We start from the raw sequence: 20,601 nt of genomic DNA on the forward strand, positions 1-20,601 counted from the left end.
GCCACAACCATGATGAGCAATTTGAGGTTCAGAAAGATGAAATAACTTGCCTGAGGTCACAGAGCTAATAAGGAGTGGAGCTGGCCTTCAAACCCAGGTCTAGCTCTGAAGCCCAAGCTCTTACCATCATGTTATACTGCTCAAGATTCCTCTAGTAACATAGAGCTTGGACCAGAACCTGAGGCATTCGTAGACTCTACGTCACCTGAATACCTGTCATATCCTGGGTTAGCCCTCTCGGGAGGTGACAGGATGAAAACCTTCACCTCTCAGTGATTTCTGGGCTGCCAGGTAACTCAGTGGGAGCTAAGCTTTCTGGTCCTGCAGCACCTGCAGTGTGCCAGCACAATGTTGAGCATGTGGGAGAGAATGAAGAAGGGTTCGACATTCAGTAGATAAAACGAGGCCATTACTGCCTGAAACCCATCTCCAGGTTCCATCTCTGGTTTTCTTCCTGCCTCCAGGGCCGAGGGATCTTTGCCAGTGGAAGTCCTTTTAAGAGTGTGACCCTGGAAGATGGCAGGACCTTCATTCCTGGGCAAGGAAACAATGCCTATGTGTTCCCTGGAGTGGCTCTGGGAGTCATTGCTGGTGGGATCCGGCACATCCCAGATGAGATCTTCCTCCTGACAGCAGAGGTATCACTGTCCCTGTTCCCTTTCATGCATGCTCCCAGTCGGGCCTGTGATCTATACCAGGTCCTACACTGGGCCCCCAAAGATTCCTTTGCTCATCTCTTCTACCTACCTGCCCCTAACCTTAGCAGTAGATCCTCAAAATGCTTGAACCTCAAGCTACTCTCAAGTTCACCTTGACGCTTAATCTTCTCTCAGAACACACACAACATTTTTAAGGGAGAATAAGGAATAGTCAGTGGGAGGAGGTATTGACAGGAGGCACTGGCAGTGAGCGGACATACCTCAGTTTGCGCCTTTCCTCTCAGCAGTGCCCATATACATGACTAGAACAGAGGCAAGGCCACCAAAGCCATCTGACACAAGGACCATGACAGGCAATGGATTCTTCCGACCACTGATCTTGGCCACGTTACCAGAGTAACTGGTTGCAGAATAAGGTCCACTAGGGCAGCTTTCTGTAAGGAGGGGAAAGGACGCAAGCCTGGTTTGCCTACTCTGAGGACCCGGATCTTGATCACAGATACAGGGGTGCTCCTGCTCCAGGTATCTTCCTAGAAACACTCTCAAAATGAGTCTTCACTGGACGTGATGAAAACAACAGAGTCCCTTAGGAAAGCCAGCGCACACTCATCATAATGGCTGTCAGCTCGGACAGCTGCGGTGCCTCACATCTACCATGTGTTTACTGAATGCCAGGCACTTCGCGTTTATCTTCACTCTGAGGAAACCATAGACGTGTCTCCTTTGAGGGGTTAAACTAATCAAAACTATGAACAAACACTAAATATATTTATCCCCAATGAGCTCCAAAGGCTCTACTCTGATTTCTGACGTGCTTGCATTTCCCCCTCGCCATGGCACTGGTGAGAGCCCCAGGCCAGCCAGACACAGGAACAGCTTCCACACAGCCCTCTGTAGCTCCTCTTCTATGAGGCCCACAAGGAACTGTCTCATGCTCTAGGCTCCTTCTTACTACTTCTTGGTCTTTGAGCACTGGCTCCACAAGAACATGCAAGTAGTGTCTCCTGAAAGTCTGTCAGCCTCCCCCCAGCCATGGGCACACTGGCTACGGCTGTGCCGTTGGCCCCCCATCCACCTTGTGGGCTCTTCTGTGTATTTCTTCTCATTGCTCCATCAGTGCTGGTGGTGTCCCGTGGCCGTGGGTGGAGTTGTTTGAATACCCCCATTGGATGGGAAGAATCATTTCCTGCTTGAAATTCACCTGAAAGCAAACTCCCCTGTTGTGCAGAAATATGGTTGCTAGAGCTTTCCTCTGTAACCTCAAGAGACATCTACACCCCCACCTCCTAGTGCTTGGGACAGGTCAGCTCCATCATTTCATGAACAGTGTCCATCAACTACACAGGGACCTCTCCTCAACCCACCTATTAATCTCTTGCTACAAACAGGACAAGATCCCTCCCTTCCAGGAGCTGACAGCCTGGTCTTTAAAAGGCTGGTGAGATATATTTCTGAAAGGGGTACTTTTAAGTTAAGACAATTTAAGTTGAATCTGATTTTCCTATGGGAATTTTTAGGAGATTTTTATATATCTCATTCCACTTTTTTTAGGAGATTTATATATCTCATTCCACCTTAACAACCCTGTAAAAAAGATATAGTGATTATCCCTATGTGATGCACAAGGAAAGTGAGACACAGAGAGTCGAACTTACTTGCCCAAGGTCACTGGGCTTGTGAGCAATAGCACCAGGATGGCCCCAAATGATTTACTCCAAGCTGAAGCAGAGCATTACCAGTGCCCAATGTCTGAGAAGTGACCCACCATACAAGATACATCTCTTCACTCTGCAGGGTAACTTTTCCAGATACAGATTTAGCCATGGAAATCCTGCTTCCCTCTAACCCCATCTTCTGTACCTCCCCCAAGAAAATCCTTGAAAACCCAGAGCAGTCCATCTCTCTCCTCAATTCAGACGTTTGAATGGCTCCTTGGTGCTTACAGTATAAAGCCCAAACTCATTCACATGGTTTCCATACAAGGCATGTCATAACCAGGCCCTCCTTTCCTCTCCAGCCTTTAGCATCCCCCTACCGTTGACCTAGTCAGTGTTCTTTTCACAGTCTAGAACTCTTGCTCCCTCCTGCTGCCTCTCTCCAAGAAATTGCATACGCTATTGCCTCTCCTTTTTTGAGTAATTCATACTTTGTCCTTCAGGTCTTAGCTAGTGTCACATCCCTGGAAAGGTTTCCTGTACGTGGCAGACCAGGCCCTGCTTTCCTCTATGCCTATGTGCCCCTTCTGCTTGCACTCACTTCTATGTTATAATTGTTGTACGTGTTTGTTAATTGTCCACTGACTCCAGACGACAGGAGGAAAAGGGCTTCTCTGCCATGGACCCTCACCAACTAGGACAGAGCCTGGAATATCATACAGCTCAGTTAATGTTTGAATGAATGAATGGAAAGGAGAGACAGGAGCATGAAAATGAGGCAGAAGAGGAGGAGACCCACTTCCCTAATGTCAGCCAAACTCTAAGGCAAGACCAACTCCTTTGGCTCATCCATTCTGGGACACAGTTCTCAGACAGCACCATGGTTTTTCCCAAATTTAAATCTGACACAAGAAGATTGGATGGGAGTGGATTCAGAGCCAGTACATAACAGAGGCTGTTCCAAAAGGCAGACTGAGCACCAGTGCCTGAGGCTGGAGGATGAGGCTTGAGGGAGAGAGCTGGGCCTCAGAGACCAGCTCCGAACCAGGGAAGGAAGCCATGGGAGGTGCTACTCCCAGGATGCTGTGCCGACGGCATTTATTTAGATAAAGCCTAAGGCCCCTCTGTGGTGTCACTCACTGCAGAAGGAGCCTTTGCTCAGGACTGGAAGGGAGAGCTCAAGGAGCTCTGAATACAGAGACAAGATGCCCTAGGCGGGCACCCAGGATGTTACTAAGCATGTGGAAGAGGCTGGAACTCGGGAAGGGAGGGTCTCAGGGATCTCTGTGCAATAGGCTGGACCAGTCAAGGGGAGATCCCAGAGTCTGCTTTACAAGCCACAAGTTTATTCATCTTGGTCTTAGTGATGATTCTCCTTTAGAATTTAGGGTCTCATGTAGTTTAAACTCTCAGCCAATCTCACAATACAGAAAGGATGAGTCCTTGCTTAAAAGCCCAAGCACTGGGGCACCTGAGTAGCTCAGTTGGTTAAGCGTCCAACTCTTAATTTCAGCTCAGGTCATGATCTCAGGGTCATGAGACGTAGCCCCACATCGGGCTCCATGCCACGCATGGACCCTACTTAAGATTCTTTCTCTCCCTCTCCCTTTGCCCCTCACCCACTATCTAAAATAATAAATCAATAAATCTTTAAAAAAATAATAAAAGCCCAAGCATTAAGCTGCCTTGGGGCCATGAGGAGGAAGAGACTACCTTGGGAACTGCAGTGGTTGGCCACCTATGAAGGGCAAGGTGAGTCTCTGGGGTAACCGTTTGGGCATGTTCTGGGAAGGCAGAAACTCAGCTTATTCCTCTCGGTTCTCTCTCCCCAGCAAATTGCCCAAGAGGTCTCTGAGCAGCATTTGTCCCAAGGGAGACTGTACCCACCACTCAGCACCATCCGAGATGTGTCCCTGAGAATCGCCATCCAAGTAAGGAGCATCCTACCCCCGGAAATATGGCTAGTGAGGCTCAACAACTTCCTCTCTCCACGAGTTTAGAAGAACCAAGGGGATGGCAGCTGTGGAGAATCCTGAGCTCCCAACAGTGAGAAACTCCGGCCTACAGCTCGAGGCCCCGCCCCCAACACCCACTTGGGCCAGTTCTGGGAAAGCTCCTGGATTTCCCCTCAAACACCAGGCAAAAAGGTCAACAAAGTCCATAGTCTTGTGGACCAGAATGTGGGTGGAATTTTTTAAAACTGAATCATAAGTGCCCATTTATACAGAAAGGTCAATTTTCATAGCATCATGAAAAGAGCTCAGGCTATTGCATCCCAGCTCTGCCAATCACTTCACTTTCCTGAGCCTCAGTTTCCTCCTTTTCCAAAGGGGATGGTAATTCCTCACTCCCAGAGTTCTGAAGATTAAAGAGGACAGTGAGAAAGCTGCACACTCAGTGTGGGGTAAATGCTTATGCCTCCCCTTTTTCTCAGAATCGCTGGGCCACAGGGTGATCAGGTTCATGGAATATTCCAAGGAAAAATGTCTTCCTAGAGACCTTGCAGAGATGATGGGTTTTCAGAGAATCAGAACAGAGTGCAATAAAGACTGGCCCAACATTGATAATTGTTGAATATAGATAAGGATTGAATTAGGGTTTATTATACTATCACTTTTATTAGTATATATAATTTAGATTTTCTGTAAGTTTTAAATATAATTTCAGAAGATGCATTGCACAACAGCATGTGCTCCCCATGAGTTGTCCATTGTACAATCCAGAATCAGCCCTCAAGACTAACAGTCCAGCTCATAGTCCCAGCTCCACCCTGTCCATTTCCTTCCTTTTGGGGATATTGAGATTAATGCTCTTCTGAAACCAAATCTAATACCCAGAGAAAATGTCCAGGCTCTTCTCCCAATTCAACCCACATTGAGGGGGGGAGAATATCAGGTACTGGCCCCTGATTTTGCCTGTTACCTAATTTTATCCTCCCACTACTCCAGAGAAAGGTCTCATTACTCCCACTTTACAGATGAGGAAATTGAGGCTCAGCAAGGATAATGTCACTGCTGAGGACCCACAGGCAGCTGGAAGCAGAGGCAGGCTTGAGTCTGAGGCCTCTGTTTATTCCCCTGCGGTGCAGCTTCCTACCTAGGCAGAAGGCTCAAAATCCCTCCTATCTGCTGGCTTCAGGGACAACAGTTCATGGTTCCGCAGGGGCTATTCCCCTTCCACAGGCTCCCAAGCAACTTTGAGGCAACTTTTAGGCAGGTTCCTCCTTAGTTCCAGTTCCTCAGGAAATTATGTTTTTTCCCTAGGTCCTTGACTTCGCGTACAAACACAACCTGGCCTCCTACTACCCGGAGCCCAAGGACAAGGAGGCTTTTGTAAGATCCCTGGTCTACACTCCAGACTATGACTCCTTTACACTGGACAGCTATACTTGGCCCAAAGAAGCCATGAATGTTCAAACAGTCTGATGCAGTCTCAGAGGCTGGTGTGAGGCTGGAACAAGCCCAGAGTAACACTGACAATATAAATGGGTTCTAAAATAGCCATCTTTGTCACTGTGTTTTTCCTTTGAACTTTCTGGTGTGAGGGGAGATACCCAGCCACACAGTGAATGACAGCCTTGTCCCTGAAGACCCTAAGAATTCACTTTTCTGTAACCCTCTTCTAACTTCCTCCCCAAGAATTTCTTCATCTAATTGCCAACAATTAGCTAAATCTTGTGGGAAATCTAGAATCCTTCCTAGAACTCTGCCTTTACAAAGCTCAGAGTCTAGTGAAGAAGATGAGGTATGGACACAACTCTGTGTTTTGCCACATGGGAGAAAATGATTAAGTCCATGAAAGAAGGGTAGATAAAGGTCAAGGGTACTCAGAGAAGGAAGCAGATACTTCTATGAGAACATAAGAGAATACTTCAGTGAGAGAAATGTGTGCACTGAGACCCAAGAGTAAAGGATGGGTAGGAGTCATGGGAAAATGAGGAAGGTAAGGGCAGCCACTGACCAGAAAGCATGGCCCACCCATGAGGGAGTTCAATCCCTGTTGGAGGAATACACACCCTTCAAGACTCAGATGGGTATGAAGGCTGAGTAGCTGAAGGCAACTCACTAGTCAAAAACTATCCCTGATATGTGGGTTATTGAATATTGGGATTCCTTTTTGGTTATTACTAAAAGGAAAACCAGAGAAATGTGGGTGTGGAAGGTCAGCAGGCCAAGGAGTGAGGATTGGAAGAGAGGCAGTGAGGGGAAGAGAATCATAGAGTTCTAGGGAAGACTTGATTTCATTTTCCTGCCTCTGGAACTCTCTGTCTCCCACCCTTCACTCTGAAGGAATTCAGCAAACCAGGGCAGTATTCTTATAGAATGCCTTCAGTCTGTCCTGCAGGTTTCTTAGACAAGTTCAACCATAGCTTTCACCTCCTTCATGTCTAGCAGAGCCCAAACCATGGGTTGGGGAGTTGGGAACAAGCCTATAGCCCCTGCAATCAAAAATCCTGATAAATTTCTAGAACCTATTGAGATGACAGCTTCTAACCTCTAATTTTATTGGATAACATAGAAAGCAGTAAATCATGCTCAGGGACTTACCCCCATCCACCCTTGCTGCCGGGTCCCCACTGCCCACAGTGAATGGGTCCTATGTAGCCACCTCACAGTCACAGGACTACTGGACTCTTAGAACAGTAATTAGCAGAGCCACCAGTCACCCCTTGCCCAGGTCTTGTTCTTCCAACATCTGCTTCCTTGGTGCTGGTGCTCAGCCAAGGATACCCTGAGAAAACATCCCTGTTCTATAATCCCTGGGCTCACGGAGAATGAGAAAGTCTTCAGAAGAGGATTTGAAGTGAAGCTGGAATCTCAACACCAGAGAACTTTTACACTATCTTTTCTGTGTCCTGTCCCACAAATTCTGTACCCCAACTGCATGTCCTTTATACTTAGTGTAATAGAAAAGAAAAATAGTAGAGAAAAGCAATGAAACAAAAACAGGTTCTTTGAAAAGATAAACTAAATAAATAAACTGTAGCTATACTGATCAAGACATAAAGAAGATACAAATTATATTTCCTTTGTTTCAACCACACTAAACACATGCACTTTCAGGCCTGTGCCCTTACATATGCTTGGCCTCCATCTGTAAACTCCTTTCCTCCTGTTCCCTTTCCTTTATCAATTAAAATGCAGCTCAGCCCTGCTTTCTGCTGGAGACATCATTCATCCTTGGAGTTCAAATGCAATTGGCTCCTGAAGTCATCCTGGACAGAGTTAATAATTAGATTAGAAATCAACAACAGGGGGCGCCTGGGTGGCACAGCCGTTAAGCATCTGCCTTCGGCTCAGGGCATGATCCCAGTGTTCTGGGATTGAGCCCCACATCAGGCTCTTCTGCTATGAGCCTGCTTCTTCCTCTCCCACTCCCCCTGCTTGTGTTCTCTCTCGCTGGCTGTCTCTATCTCTGTTGAATAAATAAAATATTTTTAAAAAAAAAGAAATCAACAACAGAAAAAAATGGGTAATTTCTAACCATTTGGAAATTAAATAATACATTTCTTTTTTAATGTTTTTTTTTATTATATTATGTTAGTCACCATACAGTACATCCCTGGTTTTCGATGTAAAGTTCGATGATTCATTAGTTGCATATAACACCCAGTGCACCGTGCAATACGTGCCCTCCTTACTACTCATCATCAGTCTATCCCATTCCCCCACCCCTCTCCCCTCTGAAGCCCTCAGTTTGTTTCCCAGAGTCCATAGTCTCTAATGCTTCATTCCCCCTTCTGATTACCCCCCCTTCTTTATCCCTTTCTTCCCCTACCGATCTTCCTAGTTCTTATGTTCCATAGATGAGAGAAATCATATGATAATTGTCTTTCTCTGCTTGACTTATTTCACTTAGCATTATCTCCTCCAGTGCCGTCCATGTTGCAGCAAATGTTGAGAATTCGTTCTTTCTGATAGCTGAGTAATATTCCATTGTATATATGGACCACAGCTTCTTAATCCAGTCATCTGTTGAAGGGCATCTCGGCTCCTTCCATGATTTGGCTATTGTGGACAATGCAGCTATGAACATTGGGGTGCATATGGCCCTTCTCTTTACTACGTCTGTATCTTTGGGGTAAACACCCAGTAGTGCAATGGCTGGGTCATAGGGTAGTTCAATTTTTAACTTTTTAAGGGACCTCCACACTGTTTTCCAGAGTGGCTGTACCAACTTGCATTCCCACCAACAATGTAGGAGGGATCCCCTTTCTCCACATCCTCTCCAACAATTGTTGTTTCTTGCCTTGTCTATCTTTGCCATTCTAACTGGCGTAAGGTGGTATCTCAGTGTGGTTTTGATTTGAATTTCCCTGATGGCTAATCTTTTGACCATTTTTTTCATGTGTCTGTTGGCCATTTGTATGTCATCATTGGAAAAGTGTCTGTTCATATCTTCTGCCCGTTTTATGATTTGTTTGTTTCTCACGTATTGAGTTTGAGAAGTTCTTTGTAGATCTTGGATACCAGTACTTTATCTGTAGTGTCCTTTGCAAATATATTCTCCCATTCCGTGGGCTGTCTCTTAGTTTTTTTGACTGTTTCCTTGGCTGTGCAGAAGCTCTTTATCCTGATAAAGTCCCATAAGTTCATTTTATCTTTTATTTCTCTTGCCTTTGGAGATGTGTCGTGAAAAAGGTTGCTCTGGCCGATGTCATAGAAGTTGTTGCCTATGTTCTCCTCTAGAATTTTGATGGATTCCTGTCTCACATTGAGGTCTTTCATCCATTTGGAGTTTATTTTTGTGTATGGTGTGAGAGAGTGGTCAAGTTTCATTCTTTTGCATGTAGCTGTCCAATTTTCCCAGCACCATTTATTGAAGAGACTGTCTTTTTTCCACCGGATGTTTTTTCCTGCTTTATCAAAGATTAGTTGCCCAAAGAGCCGAGGGTCCATTTCTGGGTTCTCTATTCTGTTCCATTGGTCGATGTGTCTGTTTTTGTGCCAGTACCATGCTGTCTTTGTGATCACAGCTTTGTAGTACAGCTCGAAATCCGGCATTGTGATGCCCCCAGCTTTGTTTTTCCTTTTCAACAGTTCCATGGCGATTTGGGGCTTTTCTGGTTCCACACAAATTTAAGGGCTCTTTGTCCCAGTTCTTTGAAAAATGTCATAGGTATTTTGATTGGAATAGCATTGAAAGTGTAGATTGCTCTGGGTAGCATGGACAGTTTAACTATGTTAATTCTTCCAATCCATGAGCATGGAATATTTTTCCATCTTTTTATGTCTTCCTCAATATCTTTCAAAAGTGATCTATAGTTTCTAGGATATAGGTCCTTTACGTCTCTGGTTAAGTTAATTCCAAGGTAACGCATGGTTTTTGGTGTTATTGTAAATGGGATGGATTCCCTAATTTCTCTTTCTTCAGTCTCGTTATTCGTGTATAGAAATGCAACTGATTTCTAAGCATTGATTTTGTATCCTCCCACATTACTGAATTGCTCTATAGCTTCTAATAGTTTGGGAGTGGATTCTTTTGGGTTTTCCATATAGAGTATCATGTCATCTGCAAAGAGAGACAGTTTGACTTCTTCTTTGCCGATTTGGATACCTTTGATCCCTTTTTGTCTTCTGATTGCTGTTGCAAGGACTTCTAGTACTATGTTGAATAATAGTGGCGAGAGTGGGCATCCTTGTCGTGTTCCTGATCTTAAGGGAAAGGCTTCCAGCTTTTCCCCATTGAGAATAATGCTTGCAGTAGGCTTTTCATAGATGGCTTTTATGAGATTGAGAAATGTACCCTCTATTCCTACACTCTGAAGGGTTTTAATCAGGAAAGGATGCTGTATTTTGTCAAATGCTTTTTNAAATGCTTTTTCTGCATCTATTGAGAGAATCATATGATATCTGAATTTTTGTTTCTGGATAAAATCTAAGACACTGATAGATTTGCAAATGTTGTACCACCCCTGCATCCCAGGGATGAATCCCACTTGGTCATGATGGATAATCCTTTTAATGTACTGTTGGATTCTATTAGCAAGGATCTTGTTGAGGATTTTGGCATCCATATTCATTAGAGAAATCGGTCTGTAATTCTCCTTTTTGAGGGGGTCTTTGCCTGGTTTGGGGATCAAGGTAATATTAGCCTCATAGAATGAGTTTGGTAGCTTTCCTTCTGTTTCTATTTTTTGAAATAGCTTTAGGAGAATAGGTATTATTTCTTCTTTGAATGTCTCGTAGAATTCCCCAGGAAAACCATCCGGGCCTGGAGTTTTATTTTTTGGAAGATTATTTATCACTGACTCAATCTCTTTATAATTAATTGGCCTGTTTAAAAAATCAATTTCTTCCTGTTTCAGTCTTGGTAGTTTATAGGTTTCCAGGAAGGCCTCCATCTCTTCCAGATTGTTTAGTTTTTTGGCATATAGCTGTTGATAAAAGTTTCTAATAATCCTTGCAATTTCAATGGTGCTGGTCGTGACCTCTCCCTTTTCAGTCATAATTTTAATAATCTCAGTCCTTTCTCTTTGTTTTTGGACAAGTTTTCCCAGAGGTCTGTCAATTTTATTGATTCTCGCAAAGAACCAGCTTCTAGTTCTTTTGATCTCCTCTACTGTACTCCTGGTTTCTAATTCGTTGATTTCTGCTCTAATCTTGGTCAACTGCTTCCTCGTGCATGGGTTAGGCCTGTCCCTCTGTTGCTGTTCCAGTTTCTTGAGGTGAGAATATAGAAACTGCATTTTAGATTTTTCTATTCTTTTGAGTGAGGCTTGGATGGCTATGTATTTCCCCCTTAGGACTGCCTTTGCAGTATCCCATAGGTTTTGGACCGTTGTGTATTCATTCTCGTTGGTCTCCATAAATTGTTTAATTTGTTTTTTGATTTCCTGGTTTATCGAGTCATTCTTGAGCAGGATGGTTCTTAGCCTCCAAGTGTTTGAGTTTCTTCCAGGTTTTTCCTTGTGGTTGAGTTCCAATTTCAGAGCGTTGTGGTCTGAGAATATGCAGGGGATAATTTCAATCTTTTGGTATTGGCTGAGACCTGTTTTGTGTCCCAGAGCATGATCTATTCTTGAGAATGTTCCATGGGCATTTGAATAGAATGAGTATTCTTTGGTTCTGGGGTGTAGTGTTCNTCTCTGTTCCAGCTTCTTGAGGTGAGAATATAAAAACTGCAGTTTAGATTTTTCTATTCTTTTGAGTGAGGCTTGGATGGCTATGTATTTCCCCCTTAGGACTGCCTTTGCAGTATCCCATAGGTTTTGGACCGTTGTGTATTCATTCTCGTTGGTCTCCATAAATTGTTTAATTTGTTTTTTGATTTCCTGGTTTATCGAGTCATTCTTGAGCAGGATGGTTCTTAGCCTCCAAGTGTTTGAGTTTCTTCCAGGTTTTTCCTTGTGGTTGAGTTCCAATTTCAGAGCGTTGTGGTCTGAGAATATGCAGGGGATAATTTCAATCTTTTGGTATTGGCTGAGACCTGTTTTGTGTCCCAGAGCATGATCTATTCTTGAGAATGTTCCATGGGCATTTGAATAGANAGGTTTATAGAATCATTCCTGAGCAGGATGGTTCTTAGTCTCCAAGTGTTTGAGTTTCTTCCAAATTTTTCCCTGTGGTTGAGTTCCAATTTCANTCAGAGCGTTGTGGTCTGAGAATATGCAGGGGATAATTTCAATCTTTTGGTATTGGCTGAGACCTGTTTTGTGTCCCAGAGCATGATCTATTCTTGAGAATGTTCCATGGGCATTTGAATAGAATGAGTATTCTTTGGTTCTGGGGTGTAGTGTTCTATATATATCTATGAGGTCCAACTCGTCGAGTATGGCATTCAAAGCCTTTGATTCTTTACTGAGTTTTTGCAAGGGTGTTCTGTCTATTTCTAATAGTGGGGTGTTGAGGTCCCCTACTATTAATGTATTTTTATCTATATGTCTCTTTATCCTGGTTAAGAGTTGGTTTGTGTATCTTGCTGCTCCTCTGTTGGGGGCATATATATTTATAATTGTCATCTCCACTTGTTGTATACATCCTTTAAGATTAATATAGTGCCCTTCTGTGTCTCTAACTATAGTCTTTAGTTTAAAATCCTATCTATCTGATATAAGAATTGCTACCCCAGCTTTCTTTTGAGGTCCATTTGTGTGAAAGATTGGTATTCCATCCCTTTACTTTCAGTCTGAATGTATCTTTGGGCTCAAAATGAGTCTCTTGTAGACAGCAAATGGATGGGTCATTTCTTTTTATCCAATCTACAACCCTGTGGTGTTTTATGGGAGCATTCAGGCCATTTACGTTGAGACTGAGTATTGAGAGATATGATTTTAATAATGCCATGTTGCCAGTAAAGTCTGTGTTTCTACAGATTGTGACTTTCTGTTCTGTATCACTCTTGGGGCCTTTTTACCTTCATAGAACCCCCCTTAATATTTCCTGTAGGGCTGGTTTCATGGTTTCAAAATTGGTCAATGACTGGCGATTCTGGAACGTCTTTACTTCTCCATCAGTTCTGAATGACAGCCTTGCTGGATAAAGGATCCTTGGCTGCATGTTTTTCTCTGAAAGAGCTTTAAAAATGCCCCCCCAACCCTTTCTCTCATTCCAGGTCTGTGTAGACAGGTCTGACGTAATTCTGATACCTTTTCCTTGGTACGTGAGAAATTTCTTTGCCCTGGCCGCTTTCAGTACTGTATCCTTGGATCTAATATTTGCAAATTGCACTATGACGTGACGTGGTGTAGGTTTGTCATAGTTGAGCTTGGGAGGGGTCCTCTCTGCCTCTTGGACACGAATGTTTGTTTCCCTTGCTAGATTAGGGAAGTTTTCAGCTACAATTTGTTCAAATATCTCTTCTAGACCTCTGTTTTTCTCCACCCCCTCAGGGATGCCGATGATTCTGACATTGAAACGTTTCATTGAGTCAGTGATGTCCCGTAACCTACATTCGTGGGCGTGGATATTTTTAAGTCCAGATTCTATTTTCGCTTTTTCTTCTCGTAACCCATCCTCCAATTCGCTAATACGTTCTTCTGCCTAGTGAGCTGGACGTCAGAGCCTCTGGTTTTGACTGCATTTGGCTCATAGAATTTTTAATTTCTGCCAGATTTGCTCTCATTTCTACCCTTAGAGATTCTTTATTCTCATTAACATTTTCGTTAATACTTTTTTCAAGTCTAATCATCATTTTGACCATTGTTACTCTGAATTCCATTTCTGATAATTTGGTTACATCCATATCCATTATTTCTGTGGCAGAGGCCACAGCTCACTGTCTTTTCTTTGCTGGGGGGTGCTTCTCCTTCTCGTCATTCTGATGAGGAGAGGATGCGGGGTTGTCCAGAGCCCAAATTATTGACCGGTACCCAGGCCATGCACCCTTGTTTTATAGGGATCTTAGGGATGTGTACTTCTTGATTTTTCAGGCTGCTTTCTGGGGGAGGGGCCTGCCACGCCGATACTCAGGCAACCCTGTTTGGGTATAGTCTCCGTGTCCCCTGTGAGGGGGGGATGGGAATGGGCACGCTATGAGCCAGTATTTCCAGGCTTTTGTTCTCTGGCGGCTTTCCCTGGAGGTTTGCTGTGTCTCTTCTGAGAGTCAGAGCATCAGTGGCCGAATCTCAGCCTCTGTCTCAGAACAGAGGGATCGTGCACCGTTCTCCACTGATGTTCTGGCCACTTTAACTCTGTTTCTGTTGGTGCTGCTCAACCCTACAACATCTCGGGATGTGCGCCCCACACCCAGCATCCCAGCCCTTAGTTCCAGGGCCGGCGCGTGTCTGTCCTTTGTGTTTCTAACACCACCAGCCGCCATCACCCCCATGCGCTCCCGGAGCTCCCGGTCTCAGTCTGGTTCCAGTGAGCACACCGGAGTTCCGTGAAAAGTCTGGTGGCGTGCGCTCCCCGTTCACGGTCCCAGTCTGTTCTCTCACAGGTGCCGGTCCGCGAGTCCTCCCGCTCCCCCGTGCAGGTCGCTATCGCTTCCCGGCGCCCAATTGCGGCGGCTCCCTCCCCCTTCCGTTTATCTTCCAATATCTGTGCGCGGATTCACGGCTCCCTGCTTCATACCTCAATACTCATCGCTGGAGTTGTTCATTTGTAGAGATCCAGATGTATCTTCCTGTATCTCAGGCTGATTCCGTGGATGTTCAGGCTGCTCTGGTACCTATCCAATTCGACTCAGGGGACCAGCTGAAAAAGGCATCCCCTACTCCTCCGCCATCTTCCTATCTCCCCTAAATAATACATTTCTAAATAACCCATGATTCAAAGAAGAAATCACAGGGTAAATAATATATTGAATGAAAAATATCAATGAGGTTTAGCTAAAGCAGTGCTTAGAGGAAAATTTTGTAGCTCTAAATAAATAAAGAAAGAAAAGTCTCAAAGCAGTAACATAAATTCCCTCAAGAAACAAACAAAATCCAAGGCAAGTTAAGATTAGAGCAAAATCAATAGACCTATAACAAGTAAAGAATTTGAATTAGTAATTAAAAATCTTCCCGCCAGAAAAGCACAGTCCCAGGTGCCTTTTTTGGTGAATTTTATCAAATATTTAAAATAGAAATAACACCAATCTTTTACAACCTTCTTCAGAAAATAGAGGAGGAGGAAACACTTCCCAAATCATTTTACGATATTGGTATCACCCAATATCAAAACCAGATAAAGACAACACAAGAAAACAGACCAATATGCTTCACAAGTGCAGATACAAAATCTCAAAATATTAGCAAACCAAATCCATCAATATAAAGGAATTACATACAATGAATAAGGGGGATTTATTGCAGGAATACAAAGTTGTTTTAACATTTAAAAACTGATCATCAGGGGCACCTGGGTGGCTCAGTCATTAAGCGTCTGCTTTCGCCTGAGGGCGTGATCCCAGCGTTCTCCGATTGGGCCCCCCGCATCAGGCTCCTCTGCTGGGAGCCTGCTTCTTCCTCTCCCACTCCCCCTGCTTGTGTTCCCTCTCTCGCTGGCTGTCTCTCTGTCAAAATAAATAAAATCTTAAAAAAAAAAACTGATCATCATAGTGCATGGTATTAAGAGCGAAGGACAAAAACCACAAGATCAAGTCAATGGTATGATAAAAGTATTTTAAAAAATCCAACATCCATTTATGATAAAACTTTCAACAAACCAAGAATAGCAGAGAACATCCTCAAACTGATGAAGAACAAAGAGCTAACACCGTACTTAATGGTGAAAGAATGAAGACTTTCTCCCCAAGATCTGGAACAAGCCAAAGACACTGTCACCACTTCTGGTCAACATGGAGAGTCTAGTCAGTTCATTAAAGAAAGAAAAAGAAATGAAAGGCATCCAAGTTGGATATGAAGAGTAAAACTGCCTTTATTTACAGATGACGTAGTCCTGTATGTAGAAAATGCCAAAGAATAGAATCTTTATCTCACTTGCATTCTCCCTTTCTCCCTTAATCAGTTTACAAAGGTCATGGGATGCAAGGTCAATATACAAAAATCACCTGTACTTTTTTTTTTAAAGATTTTATTTATTTATTCGACAGAGATAGAGACAGCCAGCGAGAGAGGGAACACAAGCAAGGAGTGGGAGAGGAAGAAGCAGGCTCATATTGGAGGAGCCTAATGTGGGGGCTCGATCCCATAACACCGGGATCACGCCCTGAGCCAAAGGCAGACGCTTAACCGCTGTGCCACCCAGGCGCCCCCACCTGTACTTTTATATACTAGCAATAAACAATCTAGAAATAAATTAAAATACTTCCATAACAGCATCAAAAATAAAAAATACTGGGGCGCCTGGGTGGCACAGTGGTTAAGCGTCTGCCTTCGGCTCAGGGCATGATCCCAGCATTGTGGGATCGAGCCCCACATCAGGCTCCTCCGCTATGAGCCTGCTTCTTCCTCTCCCACTCCCCCTGCTTGTGTTCCCTCTCTCGCTGGCTGTCTCTATCTCTGTCAAATAAATAAATAAAATCTTTAAAAACAAAACAAAACAAAAAAAACAAAAAAAGACAAAAATAAAAAATACTTAGAAAATTAAGAAGTGCAAGTCTTGTATGCTGAAAATCATAAAATGCTGCTGACAGAAATTAAAGAAAATATGAAAAAAACCTAAATTGGAAAAGATTTGAAAACTCAATATTGTTAAGGCTGTAATTTTCTCCACAAATTGTTTATAAATTCAATATTATATCAAATTCCCTGCAGGCTTTTTTTTTTTTTTTTGGTAGAAGTACACAGGCTGATCCTAAAATTTATATGGAAATGGAAAGGATCTAAAATAGCCAAAATTTTTGAAAAAGAAAAAGTATACTATCTAATTTCAAAACTTACTATAAACCTACAAAGATCAAGACTGTGTGGTTATGTAGATCAGTGGAAAAGAATTGAGAATTCCCAACTAAGTCCTTCTATTTATGGTAAATTGATTTTCAACAAAGCTACCAAAATAATTCAGTGGGGGAAATGATACTGTGACACCTGAATATCCACATGCCAAAAAAAAAAAAAGAGAGAGAGAGAGAGAAAGAGAGACATTTACTTCACACCATACACAGAAATTCAAAATAGATCACAGACCTAAACATAAGGTAAATGTGAGCTAAAGCTATAGAACTTCTAGAAGAAAATCTAGCAGAAAACTGTGATTGAGGAGAGTTCTTAGATACAATTCAAAAGCATGATTTATAAAAGAAAAATTGATAAATTGTAATTCAATTTTTTTAAAGTTTTGCTCTTGAAACATCCAGTTAAGAGAGAAAACAAGCAGCAACAAACTGAGAGAAAATAATTGCAAATTATATATCTGATGCATCCAGAATATATGAAGAACGCTTATAGTTCAATAAGAAAATGATATAACCACCCAATTAAAAAGGTAAACAAAATGTTTGAATTGACATATTACTACAAAAGATATGTGAATGGCTAACAAGCACATGAAAAGATGATTTGTATCACTGATCATTTAAAAATTAAAACCACAATGGGATACCACTTCACACTTAACCAGAATGGCTCTAATAAAAGACAGTAAGTGTTGATGAAGACCGGAACCTCTTCTAATAGGACTTTGTCTCCTAAGCACTGTGAAATTAAGGGAGATTTCCCTCTGTCTTTTAAATCTTCATTCTTTTTTTTTTTAATGATTTTTTATTATATTATGTTAGTCACCATACAGTACATCCCCGGATTCCAATGTAAAGTTCGATGCTCCATTAGTTGCATATAACACCCAGTGTACCATGCAATACGTGCCCTCCTTACCACCCATCACAAGTCTATCCCATTCCCCTACCCCCCTCCCCTCTGAAGTCCTCAGTTTGTTTCTCATAGTCCATAGTCTCTCATGCTAACTCCCCAGGCTCTCGTACAAAGCCCCAGAATTCAGCAAGTGTCATTTAGTACAGTGGATGCTGTGGTTGCACCGCCCAGATCCCTCTGCAGGTCTGAAACACTCATTCCCCAGCTGCCAGAAGTATTACCGGCTGAAGGTTCACAGCGGCATCCCTCGCTGGGACTTGTACTTGGCTGAAGGAACGTACTTCATCCAAGGGTATGCCCTCATCCCCCGGGACACCCTGCATCCAATGACTGGTTGATTGAAGTCCAAACATTCAACCCCTTCACCTCAACTGGGGACATCTCTAAGTGGCCATCCAAGCTTCAGAGCTCCTTGCAAGATTGGCTAGGGCCAGTTTTACAACTGTATTTGATGAGGGAACAGAAGGCAAGCTGAGGATAAAGCAGAAACTGACACCCCGCACCCCCCCCACCATGGGATGTATGTGACATTCCTCAGGCACTCCTGGTTGCCCTAAAGGACAAAGAAATAGTTAACCTATAGATACCACAATCCTGCAAGACTTAAGTCTCCCTCAGTTTACAAATGTCTTTTCTATCAATAACCTAGCTTCCGGAAGGGAATGTAGATGCAATTAAATGTCCTTATAATCTGCAGCCTCCAGGAAGTTCCCAACTATCTTAATGTTAATGCCTTACTAGAGGGGTAAACAACCTTAACTAGACAATGGCAAGGCCTCTGGTATCTTGTGAGTCTTCTTTAACATATGAAAGTATTTTCTCAACCTCCCTTTTTCCTTACCTCCCCCAACCCCATGGTATATAGTCAGCCACCCCTCACAACCCTGGTGCAGCAGCAGCTCTTTCTGCCCATAGATCCTGTCCCCATGCTTTAATAAACCACCATTTTGCACCAAAGACACCTCAAGAATTCTTTCTTGGTCGTGTGCTCCGGACCCCACCCCACTGAACCTCACCTGTGCCTCATCAGTATGTATCACCATTCAACAACTTCCAGCATTTCCTGGTTCTGTTGCTCCCTCACAGGTGTTGAGACAACTCCCCAGTAAATCTCCAAATGCAAATCTCAGATTTAGTATAGGTTTCCTGAGGAACTCAACCTGCAACATGTGGAGGAAAATGGCCAAACTTCTCAATTTTCCAATCTGCCATACCAGTCCCACATGACCACCAAAAGTCTGTCTGGGTTTCTCTTCCCTCAGTAGAGGCCCTCCACCTGGACTAAGCCTGATTCTTAGTCCACGTCCAGAATCAGTGAATGCCCCCTGTGGGGGAAAAAAAGGGGGCCACTCACCTCAGGAGAGCTCCTCCCTCTCTGGAACTCCTATTCACCTAGTTCTTGTTGCTTTCACAGCTCTCACATGTTCTCAAACATACTACTTTATAAATTTTTCCTTATTTTTCTGGTTGTTACAGGGTAGGTGGTGGAATGCCACACCCTACTGCACCCTATAGAGAAGTGGAATTCTCTAGACACAGATTTTCAAAATTCCAAATGTATGCATATTATTTTTTTCCTAACTTAATTGAATTGTAGTCAAAGAAGTTATTTGTATTACTTAAATATTTTTAAATTTGCTGAAATTTTTATGGTCAAATGTAATAAAATATTTCAGGCACTCTTAAAAATAATGGAGTCCCACTCTCAGATACAATGCCCCTTATATGTTCACGGACTCAAGCTTGTTAATTGTTTTGTTCAAATCTATATCTTTACTGATTTTTGTCTACTTGATCTGTTTCTGAAAGAAGGACAGTAAAATTTCTCACCACTATCATAAATTTGTCAATGTTCCTTGCAGTTCTCTCCATATTTGCTCTATACATTTTGGACCAATGTTGTTTGATGCATAAAGTTTAGAATTGTTATAACTTCCTGGTGAATTGAAACTTTCAAAACTTTAATGATTTTATCTCTAGTAATGTATTTGCTTCTACTTTTACTAATATTAACACATCTTTACCATCCTGCTTTCTTACTCCCTCCTGCACTTCACTATTTATTTAGATGGTTAAGCTCTTGTACTAGCTGGTGAATGGTGAACACTAAAATTATTTCTCCTGCAGAACTATATTCCCAGACAGTATGAATATATAGTTAAACTGTGTTAATACATGTCATCGTCTTTTTAATTACATAATAAAACAAAGTGTCAGGTATCCAATACAAAGTTATACACTTCAAAAAACATGTAAAACAGTAGATGCCTAATCACTTCATTAGTAGAAACCCACTTCTCTTTTGATTGGGAAGACAAGAAAAAATATGCTTCAAAGAAAAATAGTTAATAAACAACTTCTAATAGACATGATGAAGAATTACAAGATTTCAGAAATTTTATAAATAAGGTATGTTTAGGCTACAAAGCATCTCTGCCTTAAAATTTTTTTTTTTGCTAAATAAAAGACCTATTCTATACATCCTGCACAAGTCAAAGGCAACATTTTACTAGAGATATTTCATAGCCTCCTCCGTCTTCAGGCCCTTCCCCTCCCAAGTTGTACCCCAAGTGTAAACATAAGTAACTAAGACTTTTTTTCTCTGAAGACATTACACACATGTGCTTCTGTACAATGTGTATTTTACATGAACTTTCAACCACATACTTGTGATTTTTCAAAATGGAGGCTTTCATAACAGCACAAAATGAGCTTTATAGGAAGACATTAAATAATCCCCTAAGTCTTGGTAAGAATCCAATAAAAATCAATTTTTGCTAAAACCTGACATGTACTGGTGCTCATGTGGTAGACATGAAGGAACAAATAACCATGCAGGCCCTACTTTAAATGTTTGAAAGGACTAAACAAATAAACCACATATGGTTTACAGTGCTGCTCATAATTTCTAGGATTTTAATTACATATGGTACTAAAAATATACAAGTATTGTACTGGGTATTTTGGCACCTAATCTCTCAATTTCTTACATATTTTTTCTGACATAGGAATAGTATTAAGTAGGGGCGCCTGGGTGGCACAGCGGTTAAGCGTCTGCCTTCGGCTCAGGGTGTGATCCCAGCGTTAT

At 42.5% G+C, this 20,601-nt stretch overlaps 1 protein-coding gene across 3 annotated transcripts in view; it reads left to right on the plus strand.

The window, feature by feature from the left end:
• The window catches only part of ME3 (malic enzyme 3), a 203,805-nt gene extending 197,915 nt beyond the window's left edge, over nucleotides 1-5,890 (plus strand). For all 3 annotated transcript variants that reach the window (XM_019805893.2, XM_019805894.2, XM_034666180.1), the window contains 3 exons: nucleotides 465-638; nucleotides 4,147-4,245; nucleotides 5,578-5,890. In XM_019805893.2, coding sequence (XP_019661452.2) covers nucleotides 465-638; nucleotides 4,147-4,245; nucleotides 5,578-5,739 — 435 coding nt within the window. In that variant the 3' untranslated portion in view covers nucleotides 5,740-5,890. The remainder of the gene's footprint in view (nucleotides 1-464; nucleotides 639-4,146; nucleotides 4,246-5,577) is intronic.
• The last annotated feature ends 14,711 nt before the right edge of the window (nucleotides 5,891-20,601 follow it).

Source organism: Ailuropoda melanoleuca, chromosome 8, assembly GCF_002007445.2.
Source record: "Ailuropoda melanoleuca isolate Jingjing chromosome 8, ASM200744v2, whole genome shotgun sequence".
Lineage (NCBI taxonomy): Eukaryota > Metazoa > Chordata > Mammalia > Carnivora > Ursidae > Ailuropoda > Ailuropoda melanoleuca.